Source organism: Physeter macrocephalus, chromosome 19 (assembly GCF_002837175.3).
Source record: "Physeter macrocephalus isolate SW-GA chromosome 19, ASM283717v5, whole genome shotgun sequence".
In the NCBI taxonomy this organism is placed as follows: domain Eukaryota; kingdom Metazoa; phylum Chordata; class Mammalia; order Artiodactyla; family Physeteridae; genus Physeter; species Physeter macrocephalus.
In genome coordinates this window covers 43,980,275-43,998,373 of record NC_041232.1, presented here as the reverse complement: position 1 = coordinate 43,998,373, position 18,099 = coordinate 43,980,275, and the positions used below count along the sequence as shown (strand labels likewise).

The 18,099-nt window shown below is 36.7% G+C and overlaps 1 protein-coding gene across 4 annotated transcripts in view; it reads left to right on the top strand.

The window, feature by feature from the left end:
* Nucleotides 1–17,836, top strand: part of DSC3 (desmocollin 3) — a 41,861-nt gene extending 24,025 nt beyond the window's left edge. For 2 of the 4 annotated variants that reach the window (XM_007119693.4, XM_007119691.3), the window contains exons 10-17: nucleotides 2,528–2,778; nucleotides 2,891–3,033; nucleotides 3,943–4,167; nucleotides 6,678–6,902; nucleotides 8,942–9,063; nucleotides 13,069–13,311; nucleotides 15,106–15,148; nucleotides 15,229–15,390. In XM_007119693.4, the coding sequence (XP_007119755.1) occupies nucleotides 2,528–2,778; nucleotides 2,891–3,033; nucleotides 3,943–4,167; nucleotides 6,678–6,902; nucleotides 8,942–9,063; nucleotides 13,069–13,311; nucleotides 15,106–15,132 (1,236 nt within the window). In that variant the 3' untranslated portion in view covers nucleotides 15,133–15,148; nucleotides 15,229–15,390. Of the gene's footprint in view, nucleotides 1–2,527; nucleotides 2,779–2,890; nucleotides 3,034–3,942; nucleotides 4,168–6,677; nucleotides 6,903–8,941; nucleotides 9,064–13,068; nucleotides 13,312–15,105; nucleotides 15,149–15,228 lie in introns of all 4 variants that reach the window. The other 2 variants (XM_007119692.4, XM_007119689.3) reach the window with 1 other exon arrangement.
* The last annotated feature ends 263 nt before the right edge of the window (nucleotides 17,837–18,099 follow it).

The following is an 18,099-nucleotide window of genomic DNA, read 5'->3' as shown; positions in this document are numbered from 1 at the left end:
GATGTGGCACATATATACAATGGAATATTACTCAGCCATAGAAAGAAATGAAATTGAGTTATTTGTAGTGAGGTGGATGGACGTAGAGTCTGTCATACAGAGCGAAGTAAGTCAGAAAGAGAAAAACAAATACCGTATGCTAACACATATATATGGAATCTAAGAAAAAAAAATGGTCATGAAGAACCTAGGGGTAAGACGGGAATAAAGACACAGACCTACTAGAGAATGGACTTAAGGATATGGGGAGGGAGAAGGGTAAGCTGTGACAGAATGAGAGAGTGGCATGGACATATATACACCACCAAACGTAAAATAGATAGCTAGTGGGGGGCGGCTGCATAGCACAGGGACATTAGCTCCGTGGTTTGTGACCACCTAGAGGGGTGGGATATGGAGGGTGGGAGGGAGGGAGATGCAAGAGATATGGGAACACATGTATATGTATAACTGATTCACTTTGTTATAAAGCAGAAACTAACACACCATTGTAAAGCAATTATACTCCAATAAAGATGTTAAAAAAAATGAGAGCACTTGGTAAACTATAGGATATTAGTATTATATTTTTAGAAGTCACATCATGTTCTTGGGAATAGTATTATAATTTTCCATAATAGATAACTTTTTTGAAACTGTAGAGTATGAGCTGATTCAGTCTTTAGCTGTGTCCTGGGTAATCTTTCCATCTTAGTATTTTCTCTCCATTTCAGCAACAGCAGCAGTGCATCAGAGCTTGAGTGAGGAAGACAGAGTTCTTGGTCATTCTCAACGTAGAAAGTCCTCACATCCATCTTCACAACAATATATTTTCTAGGGAATTGTTAGCATCTTAGTGCAGATATGGGGTATTTTTGGACAATTTTTTTTCAGTTGGTGAAACAAGAAGGTATCCTATGGTTGAAGAGAATTCATATTTTTTCATTAATCATTGATTTCATCCCACCAGATTTCTAAATCTTGCAGAGTTTTAAGCTACTACAGCAATATCCAGTTTAAGCCTTAAAAGATTGCATAAAAAAACTCTAGGGCTTTTAGCAAGTAACTCTAGATTGAATAACTGCACCTCTTCTAGGGCAGCAGCTGTTTTCTAAATTTCCATCCATTTCTCATTGCTAGCAGACTCTCAGCCTGATCATAGCAATACGAGCAATTTGTGAGGTAGTGTTCATTAGCAGCAAATAAACAGATATTAATCTTTTTCTCTCTTGGCGCTCCAGTTTCTGGGATATTAATAAAAGAATCAAAAAGAGTTTCACATACATTTTGTAGATTCTAAGATTCAGAAATTTTCTTGACTTCTTATTGGACTTGTGGTATTATTAGTATCTCTGCTTGATGATGCCTAGATGTGGAGATGTGGAGAAAGGCTTAAACCCCAAATTTTACTCATCAATTTGCATTTTGTTCAATGTTCAGCCAGTGATTATTTTGATAAACAGAAAGAGAATGAAAGAAAAAGTGCGTTAGCTTTTCAGTACAGTGTAAAATACTGTTTTATGGATTTGGCTTGTTTGCTGTATAAAAATCAATTGTAACCAAAGAATTGATTTAGAAGATTTTAGAGGCTGGTGAGTCAATTAAGCAGAAAGATTATAGTGTGGTGGTTAGGAAAATGGACTCAGACCAGACTACCTGGCTTCAAACTCCAGCTCGAATGAGTTTCTTTTGGCTTTGAGAAACCCAGTTTATTTCCTCTTCTTCACTTTCCTGCTCTCTAAAATGGGGATGATGATAATAATAGTGCCAATAGCACATTATATTTTTCTTACCCCTCTGCATTCTTCACTGTGAGAGTTTCATTGGATAAATTACAGACAATGCCGAAGTATAATTCTCAAATTGTCAATAATAAAATTTTCATAAAAATAGATAGTTAGCATGGGTAAAAATTTTACTTAACTCATCAGTGAGGGACTCAGCAAAAAGCCAAAGCAGCTTCCTAGAAGAAATGAGAAGCTGTATGGATTTTGATAAAAGGAAAAGCTGAAATAAAGATTGCTCAGTTACATGCCTTAGAGGACAATTAAAACGTGCATTTGAAATACCATTTCTATCAGAGAGAAAATAAAATCACTGCACCATTTCAGCTTTAAGTCAACATCTAGTTTTATAAGAGCTGTAAAATATCTGGGCCCTCATCAATGGTAAATAGTAAGTTGAACATTCTCCAAGAGTCAGATGACCCTTAGGCCTGTCTTCTAAATAAGGCCAGAAGAACACGGTCATGCTTTTGCATTATCTTCACGTTCAGACTAATTTTCCTTAGTAAGAATGAGCTATAAAAATATTTTAGGAGTTGCTTTCCCACAACTCCATAAAAGCACCTGCAGAAACTTTCCGACCACTCTTGCTAAAGGCTTGGTGAAGAATCACCTCTCTCCTTAGCAAAGGATAAAAGTCAATATTGGCTAAGTGGGAGTACAGAATTTATATAGCACTGTTCATATCGACAAAAGTTCACTTGCTATTTGAAATACCAAATGTATTTTACACTGATGTTCATATACTTGTCCTTTTTTTAAAGCCACTGAATTACGAAGAAAACCGTCAAGTGGTCCTGGAAATTGGAGTAGGCAATGACGCTCCAATTGCTGGAGATGTGACACTCAGAATGAACAGAGCCAAGGTCACAGTTCATGTGAAGGATCAGGACGAAGGGCCTGAATGCAGACCTGCGGTCCAATATATACAGATTAAAGAAAACACCCCAGTGGGTTCAAAGATCAATGGATATAAGGCATTTGACCCTGAAAATAGAAGTAGCAGTGGTTTAAGGTACAAAGAAATCTATAACCACATACTAATTATGTATTTGTAATAATTGAGACAGTAATATATTTTAATACATTTTATAGTGCTAAAAACTATTTTTACTTTTTATTAACAGGTACAAATTATTGCATGACCCAAAAGGGTGGATCACCATTAATGAAATTTCGGGCTCACTCGAAACTGCCAAAACCTTAGACAGGGAGGCTGCAACTCACAGAAGTGCCTTGTATAATGTTACAGTCCTGGCAATAGATCAAGGTAAAACACCAGTTTTCATCTGGTATGTTATAAAAGAATTAGAGAATAAACTTCATTTATTCTTGTGCAGAATTATCCTTGTGCTAAGTATATAGAATTCTTAGAAATTACTTTAAAGATTGTTTCTATTTATCTTAATCACCAAACAAGTTGAAACTGCTTGGTAACATGAAACCATGCCTTATTTATCTTTATATTCCTAGCATGGCAGCATCTTAAATGCCTATAGATCTCTATGTCAGAGGACAGAGATGAAACTTAAGTCTAGGACTAGATGAAATGGTCTCACCAGACTCTTCTAGATCTCTTTACATCATTTTAAATTGAGCTGTTAAATAGCTCAGCTGACTATTAAGTCAAAATAATTCTTTCCTTGAATTCTGTTCCTTAAAGTAACCCAGAGTTTCTCAATCCTGGCTACGTATTAAAATAATTTGGGACATTTAAAAAAATATCAAGGTGTAGACACTACCTCAGACCAACTGAATCAGAATCCCTGGTTGGGGAGCCTGGACATCGTACGTTTAAAAAAAAGCTCCCTAGGTGGTTTAAATGTGTACCAGAATTAGAGTAATTTTTCTGTAGTCACTTTACTGTTCCTTAACATTTGGACCAAAAGAAATCCAAGGAAATAGAGAGTTTGAAATTCAGACATTTATTTTTACTTTTTGGTAATAATTCTGGTAAAAGGTTTTTGGCCAGTTATATCTGATACTATCAACAGCATACTCATTTTAGGTGATCTACAGGTTTCATTTATCCATCTACCTTCTTATTTACCGTTTTCTCTAATTATCAGTTTATTTTTAAAAAAACCCCATACGTCATATGTAGAATCTAGTTGATTATTTTTCTTAAGAAACTATAAAAGTCTATGAACTATACTAAACTTTTTTCCTTTCTTCCTAGATAATAGATCATGTACTGGAACCCTTGCAGTTAGCATTGAAGATGAGAATGATAATTCACCAGAAATACTTCAAAATTATATAGTAATTTGCAAATCAGAGATGGAGTATGTTGACGTTTCAGCTGTTGATCCTGATGAGCCCATCCACGGCCCTCCATTTTACTTCAGCTTGGCAAAAACTTCTCCAGAAATCAACCGACTATGGACCCTCACCAGAGTTAATGGTATTTCATCAAAAATAATGATTTATATGCTCTGAAATAATTGAGAATGGATTTACTGCTTTACTCACGTGAAGCATAATGTAAAATGGATTCTCATGCACATATTTTAGAAGGCTAACTTTAACTTTTGCACACATTGTGTGGGACCTGTGTTATATATTGTACATAAAATGAAAAAAAAATCATAATTTTTATGAAGGCAGAATTTACATTTACAACAAAGACAAAAAATCCTTGTTAAAATATTGGGCAACTTATCATTAAAACAAATTGTTCGGGCTTCCCTGGTGGCGCAGTGGTTGCGCGTCCGCCTGCTGGTGCGGGGGAACCGGGTTCGCGCCCCGGTCTGGGAGGATCCCACGTGCCGCGGAGCGGCTGGGCCCGTGAGCCATGGCCGCTGAGCCTGCGCGTCCGGAGCCTGTGCTCCGCAACGGGAGAGGCCACGGCAGAGGGAGGCCCGCATACTACAAAAAACAAAAAAAACAAAAAAAACAAATTGTTCTTGCTGTGTTTTTGAAGTAACTACTGTGCGATGAGGAAAGAACAGAAGGTGGGCGGCTTAAATTTTAGTGTAAGCAAACTCTGGAAATGAGGGATCTGGGTATGTGGGATAAGCACTCTATAACATTCTGGAAGGAAACATGGTGGGCTGTGGACAGAGGCCTGGCATTGAAGCCTGCAGTGCAGACTGCTACAGTAGTGGTTTCTGGGGTGTACAGTTTTCTATGTTATAGCCATAGTTCACTGCTGTTTTGTTGCTATGTTGTGCTCTTTCATGCAATTCAACTTTTGCATATGCTGTTCCTTCTGCTTAGACTACCTCCTTCCCACTTCTTAGCTTGATATTAATTCATAATATTTATGGAGCACCTACTATCTACCTGTTTTATCTACATGTAATCTACTTGTTGTATTTTTATCTGTTTACCTTTCTGCGCTAATACATGACTTTCTCAGAACATTTGTAGCCCATTTGTGTATTTCCAGCACCTAGGCCAGTGCTTGGTAGACACTAACTGCTTAATAAATGTTTGTTTAATCAATAATTGATAAACAAATATGCATGAAATCAGGAAAATACTAGGGCAATAAGTAAATCAGGGTCGTTAGAGTTTAGAAGGTTTTAGTAGGAATGCCGAGAGATTTGGCAGGAGAGGTGATGAAGGGCCTTATGTACTAGCTGAGGAGGCTGACCTTTGTATGGTTGGTGACAGCAGGTACGCATTGAGAGTGTACAAGTAAGGCAATGCTGTACCAGATTTATGTCTTAAAAACAGTGACATTGATAACAGGAGGGCAGTTTGAAGAGTGCAGAGTTGAGTGGCAGGGAAAGTCAGAGGCTGCTGCACTAGTACAAGTGAATGGACATGAATATGGCTCAGCCCGTGGTCTTGAGGGACGAGAGAGATTTGAAGGATTTTACTTTAAACACAATATAATCCTGAAAAGTTCCAAATAAACCTTAGTGATAATTCACATTCCTCTGGGGAGCTTTGTGTCTGAGGTGTAGCCAGAAATCTTTGAAGTTCTCAACAGCCCTAACAGTGCATTTAAGAAAGGCTTAGAAATTACAGATCACTTCCAGGAGGTGCATTATGGTATTTTGTCATTTCACTTATTGAAAAACCCAAAAGATTGCAATTGCCATTGAAAGTGTGTGGAGCTTTTGGTCAGTTGATAATAAAGTCATTGAAATAAGGTAACAAGATCATTGGGGAAATATCACTGTTTATAAAAACTTGTATTGTTACGATATAGATATGTCTGTGTTTATGTAAGCCTTATACCTAGCCTGGGTGATGTTAATTAGTTTTCTGGTATTGAGATTACTTCCACAGGGAAGGTGTTAAATACCAAGGGTCAGCTGTGTTTTGAGAAATTACCTTATACATAAAGACAATGGACAGGTACCAGAAGGTAAATGGATAAGAAAATAAGAACTTAAGACATCTCTGGTGTGTAACTATTGGTGTTAATTCTTTATGAGTACCATAAACTGGTACTTTAGAGATATGCTTGGAGTGTATGTCAAGAGCCAATCTAGCATCATTAGCTTGTAGATAAGGGAGGAAATAAGGGAATACTAAATATTGCTGAAAGGCTGCTGGGTCACTCCAATGCCAAATTATTTCTTTAAGCCTCTCTTCTAAAAAGTTACAATGGGCAACATACATCTGGTGATATTAGTGCTTGAAAAGGTTGAAGATCGTCATCTTTTTTTTTTTTCCATTTTCACATGGAAGGTGGTTCCTTGAGAATAGTGTCTTTAAAAATAGGTGTGGTGGTGGGCTTCCCTGGTGGTGCAGTGGTTGAGAGTCCGCCTGCCGATGCAGGGGACACGGGTTCGTGCCTCGGTGCGGGAAGATCCCACATGCCGCGGAGCGGCTGGGCCCGTGAGCCATGGCCGCTGAGCCTGCGCGTCCGGAGCCTGTGCTCCGCAAATAGGTGTGGTGGAACAGATGTTAAAGGAGGAATCAATGTTCATTAAAAACATAATTCTTTTCTTTCAGATACAGCTGCCCGTCTTTCATATTGGAAAAATGCCAAATTTCAAGAATATCATATTCCTATTACTGTAAGAGATACAGAAGGTCAACATGCAACAAAAACCTTGAGAGTGAACCTCTGTGATTGTATTCATCCAAGTCAATGTCGCACTGTTGAACCGAGAGCACGAGTGATACTTGGCAAATGGGCGATCCTTGTGATACTTCTGGGTATAGCATTGCTTTTCTGTAAGTCCTTTTACTTACCTGACTTTAAAATATAAAATAAATATCTGAGTGCAGGAAAAGGTCTTTAAAAAGAAATCTTGTCCAGCTATCTGTCAGGTGTGAGTCCCTTTTACAAATTCTTTTTGTGTTATTTTCTGAGTTCTGAGTGAATATTTTCTGTGAGAAGAAGCAAAATCCTTTTTGAGATCAAAGATTTCATACTTGGACAGAACTGTTGAAAATTCCTTAGATTTTGCCAAACCTGTCAATGTATAGCTTTTATTTCTTGGTCCTCGTACTACCCCTTTTAAGGCTAAATGAAACAATCTAAAACTTCTGCCATATGCAAGTCCACTAAAAGCCACTTTCATATCATGTCATTTTCATTTCAGCTACAGACTTATGGGAGGTGTTCAAATCACAGCAGTATCTCTTCTTGGGTGTATCCTACCAGGTTAATTAAATTCTATTAACCTCCTCCTAACCAGTTGTGTAGTTCCCAGTGGTGCCGTATTTTTTCTTCTCTTTTCATTTCCATTCAATCCTTCAGCTTATTTTAGCTGTTGTTCCTTTATTCTGTGATAGGACTAGTGGTTAAGAGTAAGACTCTGGAGCCAGACTATCTGGGTTTGGACCCTAGCTCTATTATTTGTAAGCCATGTGACCTGGGGCAAGTTACTTCACGGTGCTTCAGTTTCCTCATAAAAAGGGATAATTGTAGTAGGTTATTTTATGGGGTAGCACCAGAGGTTCATTGAGTTAATGCATGTGAAGAGCTTAAAACAGTGCATGGTACATTTCTAATAGGTGTTTATTATTTTTTATCAACTCAAAAAAAATAAATATATATTGAACACCTACTATATACCAGAACTGTCTAGGTGCTTGGGATTCATCAATGAAAAAAGCAGACAAAAGCAAACAAACCAAAACAAAGTCTTCCTTGTGACAGTAAAGTAATAAATTAAATGCTGTGGAGGAAAAAAATAGAGCCAGATAATTAGGGTCTCTGGAGCTGTAAAGAGTCAGCCGAGAATACTTAAGGAAGAGCTTTCAGTCAGAGGAGAAAGTCAGTTCAAAGGCCCTAAGGTGAGGGAATGCTTGAGAAATCAAGGAAGGCAGGGAGACCAGTGTGGCCTGAGAGTAGAGAGAGGATGAGGGAAGAGGAGTGTAGGAAATGGAACCAGAAAGGTAACAAGGGCCACACAGAGTTGGCAAGGGTTGGTACACTTTTTCTGTAAAGGGCAAGATAGTATATATTTTAAATTTTGCAGGCTATATGATTTCATTTGTAACCAATCAAATCTGCCCTTGTAGCAAGAGAGCAGCCATAGAAAACATTTAAACCACAGGCATGGCTGTGTTCCATTAGAAATTTATTTATGGACACTAAAATTTGAATTTCATATAATTTTCCCGTGTAATAAAATATTACTCTTTTGATTTTTTTCCGTCATTTAAACATATAAGAACCACAGCTCATGAGTCATACAAAACATGGTGGGCTGGATTGGGGCTGTAGGTTGGCAATCCTTGGTATAGGGGCTTGTAGAACATTGTAAAGAGTTGTTGTTGCTGTTAGCTTTATTATCATGTATTTCAACCTCCCACAATTATGATGCAGAATGAAAATTCTGAATAGGCAAAATACAAAGTAAGTTTAATTAAGATACTTGGAGATAAATCTATTCTGGGAAGAAAAGTCTGCTTTGCTATCTTTTCATATTGGCAAACCATTCTTTTGGGAATCAGTAAATCTCTTTAAAGTCTTTGTCTTAAAAAATGTCATTGATTTTTTAAAAATTCATGATTCAAAATACTTAAATGATGGGTGGAATTCAAACTCTTGAAGATATGTGTATCAAAATATACATATAATCACTTTAAATGTTAAAATCTAAGCTAACTCATGGCCTCTTAATTTAGAAGGGCCAAGGTAATTTGTGGGACACCATGCTCAGTGACTTGTTTTCCTCCTGTGCACCTTAGGTAATGAGAAGTAAAAGATGAGTATTTTATTGTATGCATGTTAAACATTTTTGTTTTTGTTTTTAACTCAGCTATATTGATAACTGTAGTATGGAGACTTGTTAGTGCCAGAAATAAAAAATGTCTTCCTGAAGATTTGGCACAGCAAAACTTAATCATCTCAAACACAGAAGCACCTGGAGATGATATACTGGTAAGTAATTTTTTTATTTTTTGAATTTTTGAATTTTATTTTATTTATTTTTTTATACAGCTATTTATCTCTGAGTAGTTCCCACAATTTCTTTAACTCATCCTTATGAAGTTATTTCAGAATTTAGGAGTTAGTTTCTATTTTTCATTTGATCAGATTCTATAGACATAAATATGTTATCTGTCAATATTCAAATATTTTTGTAGGGCATTTATTAAACCAGATGTATTGGTTTAGTTATCTTTTTTCTACTCTCTAGTGTTATGGTTTAAAACTTGTTATTTGATGTTGTGAATTTATGATAAGAAAAATCTTTTTGACTGCTCTCTACAATGTATATTTTCAGATATTGTTTGTTTATCTAACTCTTTGACCATTTATAATAGGAAGAACTTGCTGAAAGTTCTCAAGATAAACTAAAAATATCAAAAAGATATATGTTTTTAAAAAAAGTGTGTGTTTGGGGGGGCAGATTGGAAGAATACTGCCACTTTCTTTTCTTACATATCTCTTGGGACCTCTGAGGTGCTTGGCACTATGCTTCTTGTTCTGCGGGAAGTATGTAAAAAATTATTACAAGGCATGTTCTTCCCTTGAAAAGATTTCAATTCATTCTTGAGATATTGAAAAATAAATAGGAATGTGACAGTAAACTATTAGCACCAATATGATAGGACACTGGTGGAGTTCAAAGGTACTGATGATACATAAGTATATTCATGATGTCTGGATATCAACCAGAAAGGCCTGATGGAAGAGGTACAGATTACTCTGTAACATAAAGAACACGAAGGGTTTGAAAGTGAAGAGATGGAGAAAAACAGCCTAATGAATAAAAAAGGAGATGACAATGTTTAGGGATTATTCAACAAATAGTAAATGAATTGATTTGAAATGGAAGAAATGATGTTTTGGACTGGAGGCTTGACACTTAGATTCCGGAGGGAGAAGATATAATAGGAGAGGGATGGGGGATGAAACTTTTTTGTGGCACACTAAGGAGTTTGGATTTATTCTCTTGGTAAGGGAGAGACAGTCAAGGCTTTCTGCACGAAAGTGGCATAACGTGAGCAGTGTGATACTGAATCAGTAGGGTGACCAACAAGAACAGGAAGACGTTAGGAATGGGGAGGATAAAGGATTAGGATCTTTTGATAATTTAAGCATGAGATAACTCTACTAGGATAATGGTTACTGGAAAATTAAAATAGAGATGGATAAGAAATATTTTAAATGTATAAATAAAATGGTTTTCTTTTAATTAATAAAAAGTGGAGTCAATGTGACAGAAGCTATAGCCCGGGACAGTGACTTTATATTAGGCCTTTTCTGTATCTCAAGGTGACGATGCCTTTCTTGTTGACTATTTCTTTCACTTCCTTCCCACCATCAGGCAAAATCATGACTCATCTATGCTTGACATGCCTGTGTGTGGAACCCTGTAATTAATCTCTCCATTCAGGAAATAGATTTAGCCCCATGTTAGTCCTTGACTCATAGTAAGGTCTTATTTTATATCTGAGCATGGAATGATTGAGCTGTACTTAATATTTTTTCTTTGCCATTTGATGCTGGAGTCGGTGGCATTGATTGGCCACTTCACCATAACATACACCTATTTACCTGTTCTCTATTAGGAACACTTCTCAAAAGGACTTGAAATTGTTAATTTATACCAGTATATAATTTTAGGCATATTTTTACAAAATGCAACAAAATTTCACAGTGAATGTGTAAACTCATTTTAATACAATGAGTAAAGGTGGTAACTTTAGTTTTGAATCTGAGTTTAAGTCAAAGGCATTCAGATGGGGTTAGGAGTTGTGTGAAAAATCAGGACTGGAAAAGTAAATTTGAAAATCACTGACATGGAGAAGGAGTTGTTGATGCCCTATGAGAATAAACTTGGGGGAAGGAACAGAGATTAGAGAATGTGAAACAGTTCTGTGGATTCAGCTTTGATTTTAGTTTATTTTCAATTCTCCCTTTATTAGCTTAGAAATATGATCTCAATATATATTTATAATGACAAAATTATACCCATCAAGGAGATTTGATAAACAGGATTTGTGTGTGTGTGTGTGTGTGTGTGTGTGTGTGTGTGTGTGTGATAGAATTTTACTGTAGCAGCAACCTAAGCAAAAAATGTAGGGTAGCAGTGCCACCAAATGGCTACTTTTCAGTTCTCTTTTCTGGTATTTTTTTCAAAGGCAGTAAAATAATGTTTGACTTTTATAGATATATTTCAGATTCAGTAAATTATCTGAACTTGAAAATCTTTGTTTTGATAGAGACTCTGCATATTAGATAGAAAAAATAAATTGGAAGATGACACAATGACACCTGATTATAGTGGGGGTCTTGTCGTGAAAGTGATGGTTTAGAATTCAAACTGACGTGCAGAGGTTATTGCTATAACTGAACATCTCACCTATGGCCTGGAGGGTTGGTGTGCAGTTCCAGCATTAAGTTAATGTTTAATCAAGTCTTTTCCATTTTAAAATATTCCCTTGACTCTTTGTCCTCCCCCAGATCCCTCCATATTTCTTTTTCTTTGAAACTGAATTTTTTGAGAGAAATATTTTTTACTCGATTTCTCTATGACATTACTTCCTGTTCATTCCGCACTCCGTGGAAATTCTTTTTGACACAGATCACCACTGGCCACTTTTTTACTTGACTCTCATGGGTGCTTACTTTATTTGAACCAGTTCTTACCCTACTTGGATTTTTTCCACACCATTGATCTCCTTACCGTAATCCTCTCTTGGCTAGAGAGTCATGCCTCTTTGGTTCCGTATTATCTCAGTGGCTATTCCAGATCAATTCTGTCACAGCTCTAATTCCTTTATCCACCCTTTAAAACATGATGTTTCTTGTCGTTCTATTCTTAACCTTTTTTTCTTTTGGACTGCAGTTTTCTCTGGCTGATATCATTTATTCCCATGGCTTCAACTCCCCCCTACATGGAAGTGACTCCCAGAATTATACTCCAGCTCAGATCTCTCACCTGAGCTCCAGACCACATATTCGTATACTCATTTTGAAAATCCACAGGTTTCTCATTTACCACGTCCAAAATTGAATTGCTCACCCTCCTCTCACCCGCAAGTGCATCCTTCATCCCTGTTTCAGTGAATCATACCATCTATCTAGTTGCACAAGCAGGACACATAGGAATAATTCCTGACCCTTCCCTTTGCTGCCTCATCCGTCTAACCACCAATAAGCACTCTATGGAGTCCATCCTCTTCTTTTAATCATCCCTGCTTCGACTTTGGCTTAGATCCTTATCGTTTTTCACCTATAATGTTTCAGTGACCTCTCTGATATCCATGACTCTAAACTTGTCTCCTTCTTATTTGTCTTTCACATTATTGCCTAAAATGATTTTTTTTAAAAAATATGTCCCTTGCCTGTTATTTAAACAGTTCTTTTAGTCCCCATAATCTTCAAGATAGTCTAAAAATTTTAGCATGGCATATAGATCTTTATGTCCTCTGGCCTTTTATAACCTCTCTAGCTTCCTCTGTCTTTGAACTTTCTGTGGTAGGCATTCTTGACAGGCTGAAGTTGGGAACCCCCAAGGAACCCCATTTGCCTTTGCCTCTAGACCCTCTTACAGATAATGCATTCTTCCTCCTATTTCTCAGTAGGAATCCCTCAGCTCAGAGTTTTCCCAGTTTGCTCCACTTACTTTCTCCGAGTTTGAATTTTCATGCTCTTCCTCTGTGTCCCTATAGCATTCTGTGTTCACCTGTACATCAGCGTAATCACATTCTTAAAGTAATTGTCTATTTTTCTGCCTCATTGGAGTAAGAGCTTCTTGGAGCCACTGAGGGACCATGTCTCTATCTTTGCACCTAATTGGAAAATGATAAATGTCTGTTGAATGAATTAATGAATAAAAGGTTGAGTAAACGAGCTGTCTCCTTTGCCTTCTTGTGACTTTACTTGGAATCCATTTCTTCCCTGTATGAACTGTCTTATTTTATTTTATTTCAGTGTTCTGCCAGTGGGCTTACGACCCATACGGTCAACAACTCTAGCCAAGGCTTTTGTGGTACTATGGGATCAGAAGTCAAGAATGGCAGGCAGGAAACCATTGAAATGATAAAAGGAGGAAGCCAGACCTTGGAATCGTTCCAGGGGGCCGGGCATCATCATACCCTGGATTCCTGCAGAGGAGGCACCGTGGAGACGGACCACTCGGAGTGGTACGATTTCACTCAGCCCCACCTTGTTGAAGTGAGTTTCCTTGAGTGTTTAGACCCTGCAATTTAAATGTCCAAGTGGAGGACATTAGGAAATTGAGATTAACATATATTTTCAGAAACTTCTTTTTCAGATTCTCCAATGTATCCTTTCTCTCTCACTCTGATTATTTTTGCCCCTGCTCTTTGATTTTGTTACACTATTTGATATAAAAGTTTTTATTTCATCTGTCACATTTCTCTTACTTTCTAAAATCTCATGAAAATTGGAGGATTCCACTATCCCTCACTAAAGTTACATTTCATTTTTAGGTGTGTGTTTATCTCATGAACTCTTTTAATGTAGAAGAATAGGGAAAAAATCTCATTGTCCGCAATCACAAAAATCCCCAAATCAAATCTGCATCTCTCTGTGAAAACAGAATTCTGTACAGAATTCTGGAGTGAATATTAAATAATATGGTTCATATGAACTATTTTTTCATGTAAAAAGCATCATGCATATATAAAGTGTTTTCTAATTCAGAGGAAAGCAAGGATGTGAAAGATAGGGGGGTTCAATAAGGGATTTTCATTCCTGGCAGCACATCAGAATTCCCTGGGAAGCTTTTAAAAAATACTAATGCCTGTGCTTCACCTTGAAAGATTCTGATTTTAATTAGTTTAGCTTTTTTTTTTTTTAAGCTCCTCGGGTGATTCAAAGGTGCAGCCTGAGTAGAGGACCACTGAATTAAGTATTCTTTCTGGTACTAAGTTTTCACTTCTTTTATCAGAGAGTACCAGTGCTGTTGTAATACAAACACTGGTCCAGAAACCCTAAAGCCTTTGATGGACTGCAGATGGGCAGCGTTCTGTGACATGGCTGGAGGTTATCATAGGTCCACAGCATATTTATTTTTTTCATCAGATTCAAGTGTTAATCTCTCTTCTGTTTCTAGACAGTCAGTAGCCATGTAAGATCAGGCTGAGGAGGAGGGAAGCTAAAGAAACACTCTTAGGGGTGTTCTCCAATGTGCATGTCAGGTAATGGGATGTGAGGCTAAAATGGTCATGAAGAGAGACACTTGCTAACGTAAGCCAAGGTAATAAGCGCTGGGTTTGAGAGGGGATGGGTACACAGGTGAGAAAGGGGAGAGGTGCACGAGTTTGACAAGTTGGCAGACAGGCCAGTGACAAACAGCGAGGGTAAATGTGGCTGAATGCTTGGCCTCTATTCTGGCCAGGTTTTTGCAGTGTGAGTTATCTCGATTATTTTAAATTTCACTGAAACTTTTTTGGTGCATCTTTTTATTTTGCCATGTTTTGGCTCTCTCGGAAGCTTGATTCTGAAGACAATGTGGTAATCTTACCGACATTATATCTGCAGATAATAGCGATTTTAGTTTATTGAACATGTACTACATGCTGGACATAATAAGGGTATTTTTCATGCATTATTATTTCATCATTTAATAATGATCCTGTGAGATAGTCATTGTCTGTATTCCTATTTTAGAAATGAGGAAACTGAGACTTAAAGATGTTCAGTATTATAACTTGCTCAAAGTCACGTAGCTAGTTGGTAAAGCCAAGCTATGACTCCAAATCAGGACTGTTTGACTATCCAAGCTCAAATTCCTAACCGCTGTGCATATTGCCACCATTTTGTGGACTAGCCTGACCTCTAGATATAAAATTTAGGGATAAGAATTTAATAATAATTTAAATGTACTTAAATATAATGTGTATACATAATTTTGGATTTGTATGGATTACTAGAAATGTAAAATATACTGACTTTGTGGTATGGCTGTGATATAGACCAACCTTGTGCATTTTTTGCATGTAGGAATCCATTAGAGGACACACTGGTTAAAAATTAAGCATAAAAGGTAAATAAAAAATAAATTTTATGTTTATCTTTCAGTGTGTTTAAAACAATAATACAATCCCTTTTTTTAAAATTTTACAGAAATTGCATCTATGTAATCAGGATGAAGACCACATGCCATCTCAAGACTATGTTCTTACATATAACTATGAAGGAAGAGGGTCTCCAGCTGGTTCTGTAGGTTGCTGCAGTGAAAAACAGGAAGAAGATGGCCTTGACTTTTTAAATAAATTGGAAACCAAATTTACTGCCTTAGCAGAAACATGCACAAAGAAATAATGTGACAGTGCTACAATTAGACATATCTTTATCAGACATTCTGGAGGTTTCTGAAAGGGATATTGTAAAATTTAATTTATATCTAGATATATATGAATATGAATATATATGAATTTTTCTGAAATTTTTGAATTATGCTACGTACCAATTTGTACTTTAAAACAGTTTGTTACTTATTTTTTCAGGAAGTTTAAAATGTTAAAACAGATTTTGCCTCTTTTACTGCTGAGTAAATAGACAACCAGCAAATCTCATGCTATAGCACTGGAATTAGGTCTATAAAGGACCTCCTCTTCTTTTCATATATTTTTCCAATAAATACATTGGCTAAATATTAGTCCAACAATAGAAGCTGTATTTGACTGACTATAGCAGAACAGCTCTCTGGGCTAAAAATTCCATTCTTATTCCAGATTTAGATTAAAAGTAGAATATTAATCATTATGGTAAATTATGTTGGATTTTTTTAGCTGTAAAAAATCAATAGCACCTGGTCATTTGCTCTGAAGGCTACTAGAATTTTGTTTTTCTTCTGAGTAGCAATTAGATCATGAAGAGCAGTTCTAGATACTAGATTGCCCTAATAAGGTGTCAAAAACACAGAGCCACAATGTGAAAACTAGACCAGGAAAGTGTAGACCAAAAAAAAGAAAATGTGTTGTTTTTATACTTTTGAAAGTGTGTTTTATGGTTTACAAAAGTATTGTTATGAGGAATATATCTAAGTTTCCTTAATCTCGAGAGAGAAAACTATATTCACCGTACAGAGTTATTGTCAGTATTTTAATGTAAAGATCTTCTGTTGAGATTGTAATCACAAGTCTTTTTCCTGAGATTCAGAACTACCTTTGATAACTTGCCAGTAATGAGAATTATGCTGAGAAAAAGATGCTTTTCTTCTCTTGAGAGCTATACTTTCATATTTTCATTTGCAAGTTTAGCACATATGGCTCTTTATTTTCTCTCGACAGTAGTCATTTGCAATTAGAATATCTTATCCTTAGATGGACTGTAGTTACGCCATTGAATCAGTCTGAAGAAACAGACTCCCATCGTAGTTATGGTAGCAATGAGCATTAACATTCATTTCTATTCACTACCATTTTCAAATAAAATACATTATTCCTTATTAAAGCAGGTAAATATTACACAATGCTGTAATGAATCAAATGAATATAGGGAAACTTAAACCTTAGGTGCAATTTAATATCTTCCAAGGTGTTGCTTAAATTTTGTGCTTCTCAAATTTGTTCACATGCTACAGCCTCTGGAAGGCCTTGCAAAATTTCCCAGAGCAATGACGTTTTTTTTTTTTTTTCGGTACGCGGGCCTCTCACTGCTGTGGCCTCTCCCGTTGCGGAGCACAGGCTCCGGACGCGCAGGCTCAGCGGCCATGGCTCACGAGCCCAGCCGCTCCGCGGCATGTGGGATCTTCCCGGACCGGGGCATGAACCCGCGTCCCCTGCATCGGCAGGTGGACTCTCAACCACTGCGCCACCAGGGAAGACCGCAATGACGTTTAAACTTAAAATAATTAACATCTAATCTTATGATAAACCTAATAGCACATTATTATATACTCACTTCAAATGATAGTTTAAAAAATAGACAACAAATAATAGGTACCACTAGTTGAAGAAAAGTTTGAAAGAAAAATAATTAAGACTAAATTAATTTTAAAATTTTGCAGCTATGAAGAATTGGGACCTGCTCCCCATACCCGACCCCTGCAAAAAAAAAATTCTTTATTTTACTTTGGAGGCAGAATTTGTTGAGCTAGCCCATGAAGTGGCAATGTTCGATAGGAATACAGTTTGAACTGGATATATGTATATATATACACATACATATTAATGTTTATTGATTAATGGTTAAATATATAACCATTAATCATTAATGGTTGGATATATAACCACTAATCATTAATGGTTAAATCATTAATCAATGCAACCTTTAAAACAAAGTGGAAAACAAAGTGAAAAACAACATTTAAAACAAAGTGAAAAACATTTAATTTTAAATGAGGCGGCGGTGTGGTGTGTTCTATAATAGAAATCCGGGATTTAAAAAATAGAGAACTTATGTTTGGTTCTTAGGTGCTGCATGATAACTAAGTATATCAGGAAATAGTTCATGTACATTTATGTAAGTTGTTTAAAATTGTATACAGTTAATTAAACTTTTCTGGTTTCAGTGGAAAGGAAAGAAGGTATCAGGTGGAACAGTAGATTTGCTGTGCCGTCTCCTTCTGCATCTAAAGACTGGGAGCAAACTGGTGACTGGCTATCACAGCTAGGGCTCCTTGACTTCCAGTGACAGGTTTCCAGAGATGAAATGTTTTTCTTGGGGCTAACACTAAAAACTGCTTTTAACCTAATTCTGGTAAAAATAAATCTTCTACAACCATTTTCATTGTCTCTCCTACCAATCGACATTTAAAAAAATTTAGAGCCAAACAACCATGTTCTCTGGGTCAGATTTTAAAGGCTAAAGGGGGCGGCGGCGGGGTAAATCTCACGAAAGTGGGGCATGACTGTCCTAAGACCTCAAATCTGTCACCTTTACACTGTGTTCCAATCAAAGCCTGGAAACTATAAAATGTCATTTCCCTAATCACTGCCCTGTTTTAAAGAGACATAGATGTGATTCAAGGAAATCAGCCCTCCCATCAGG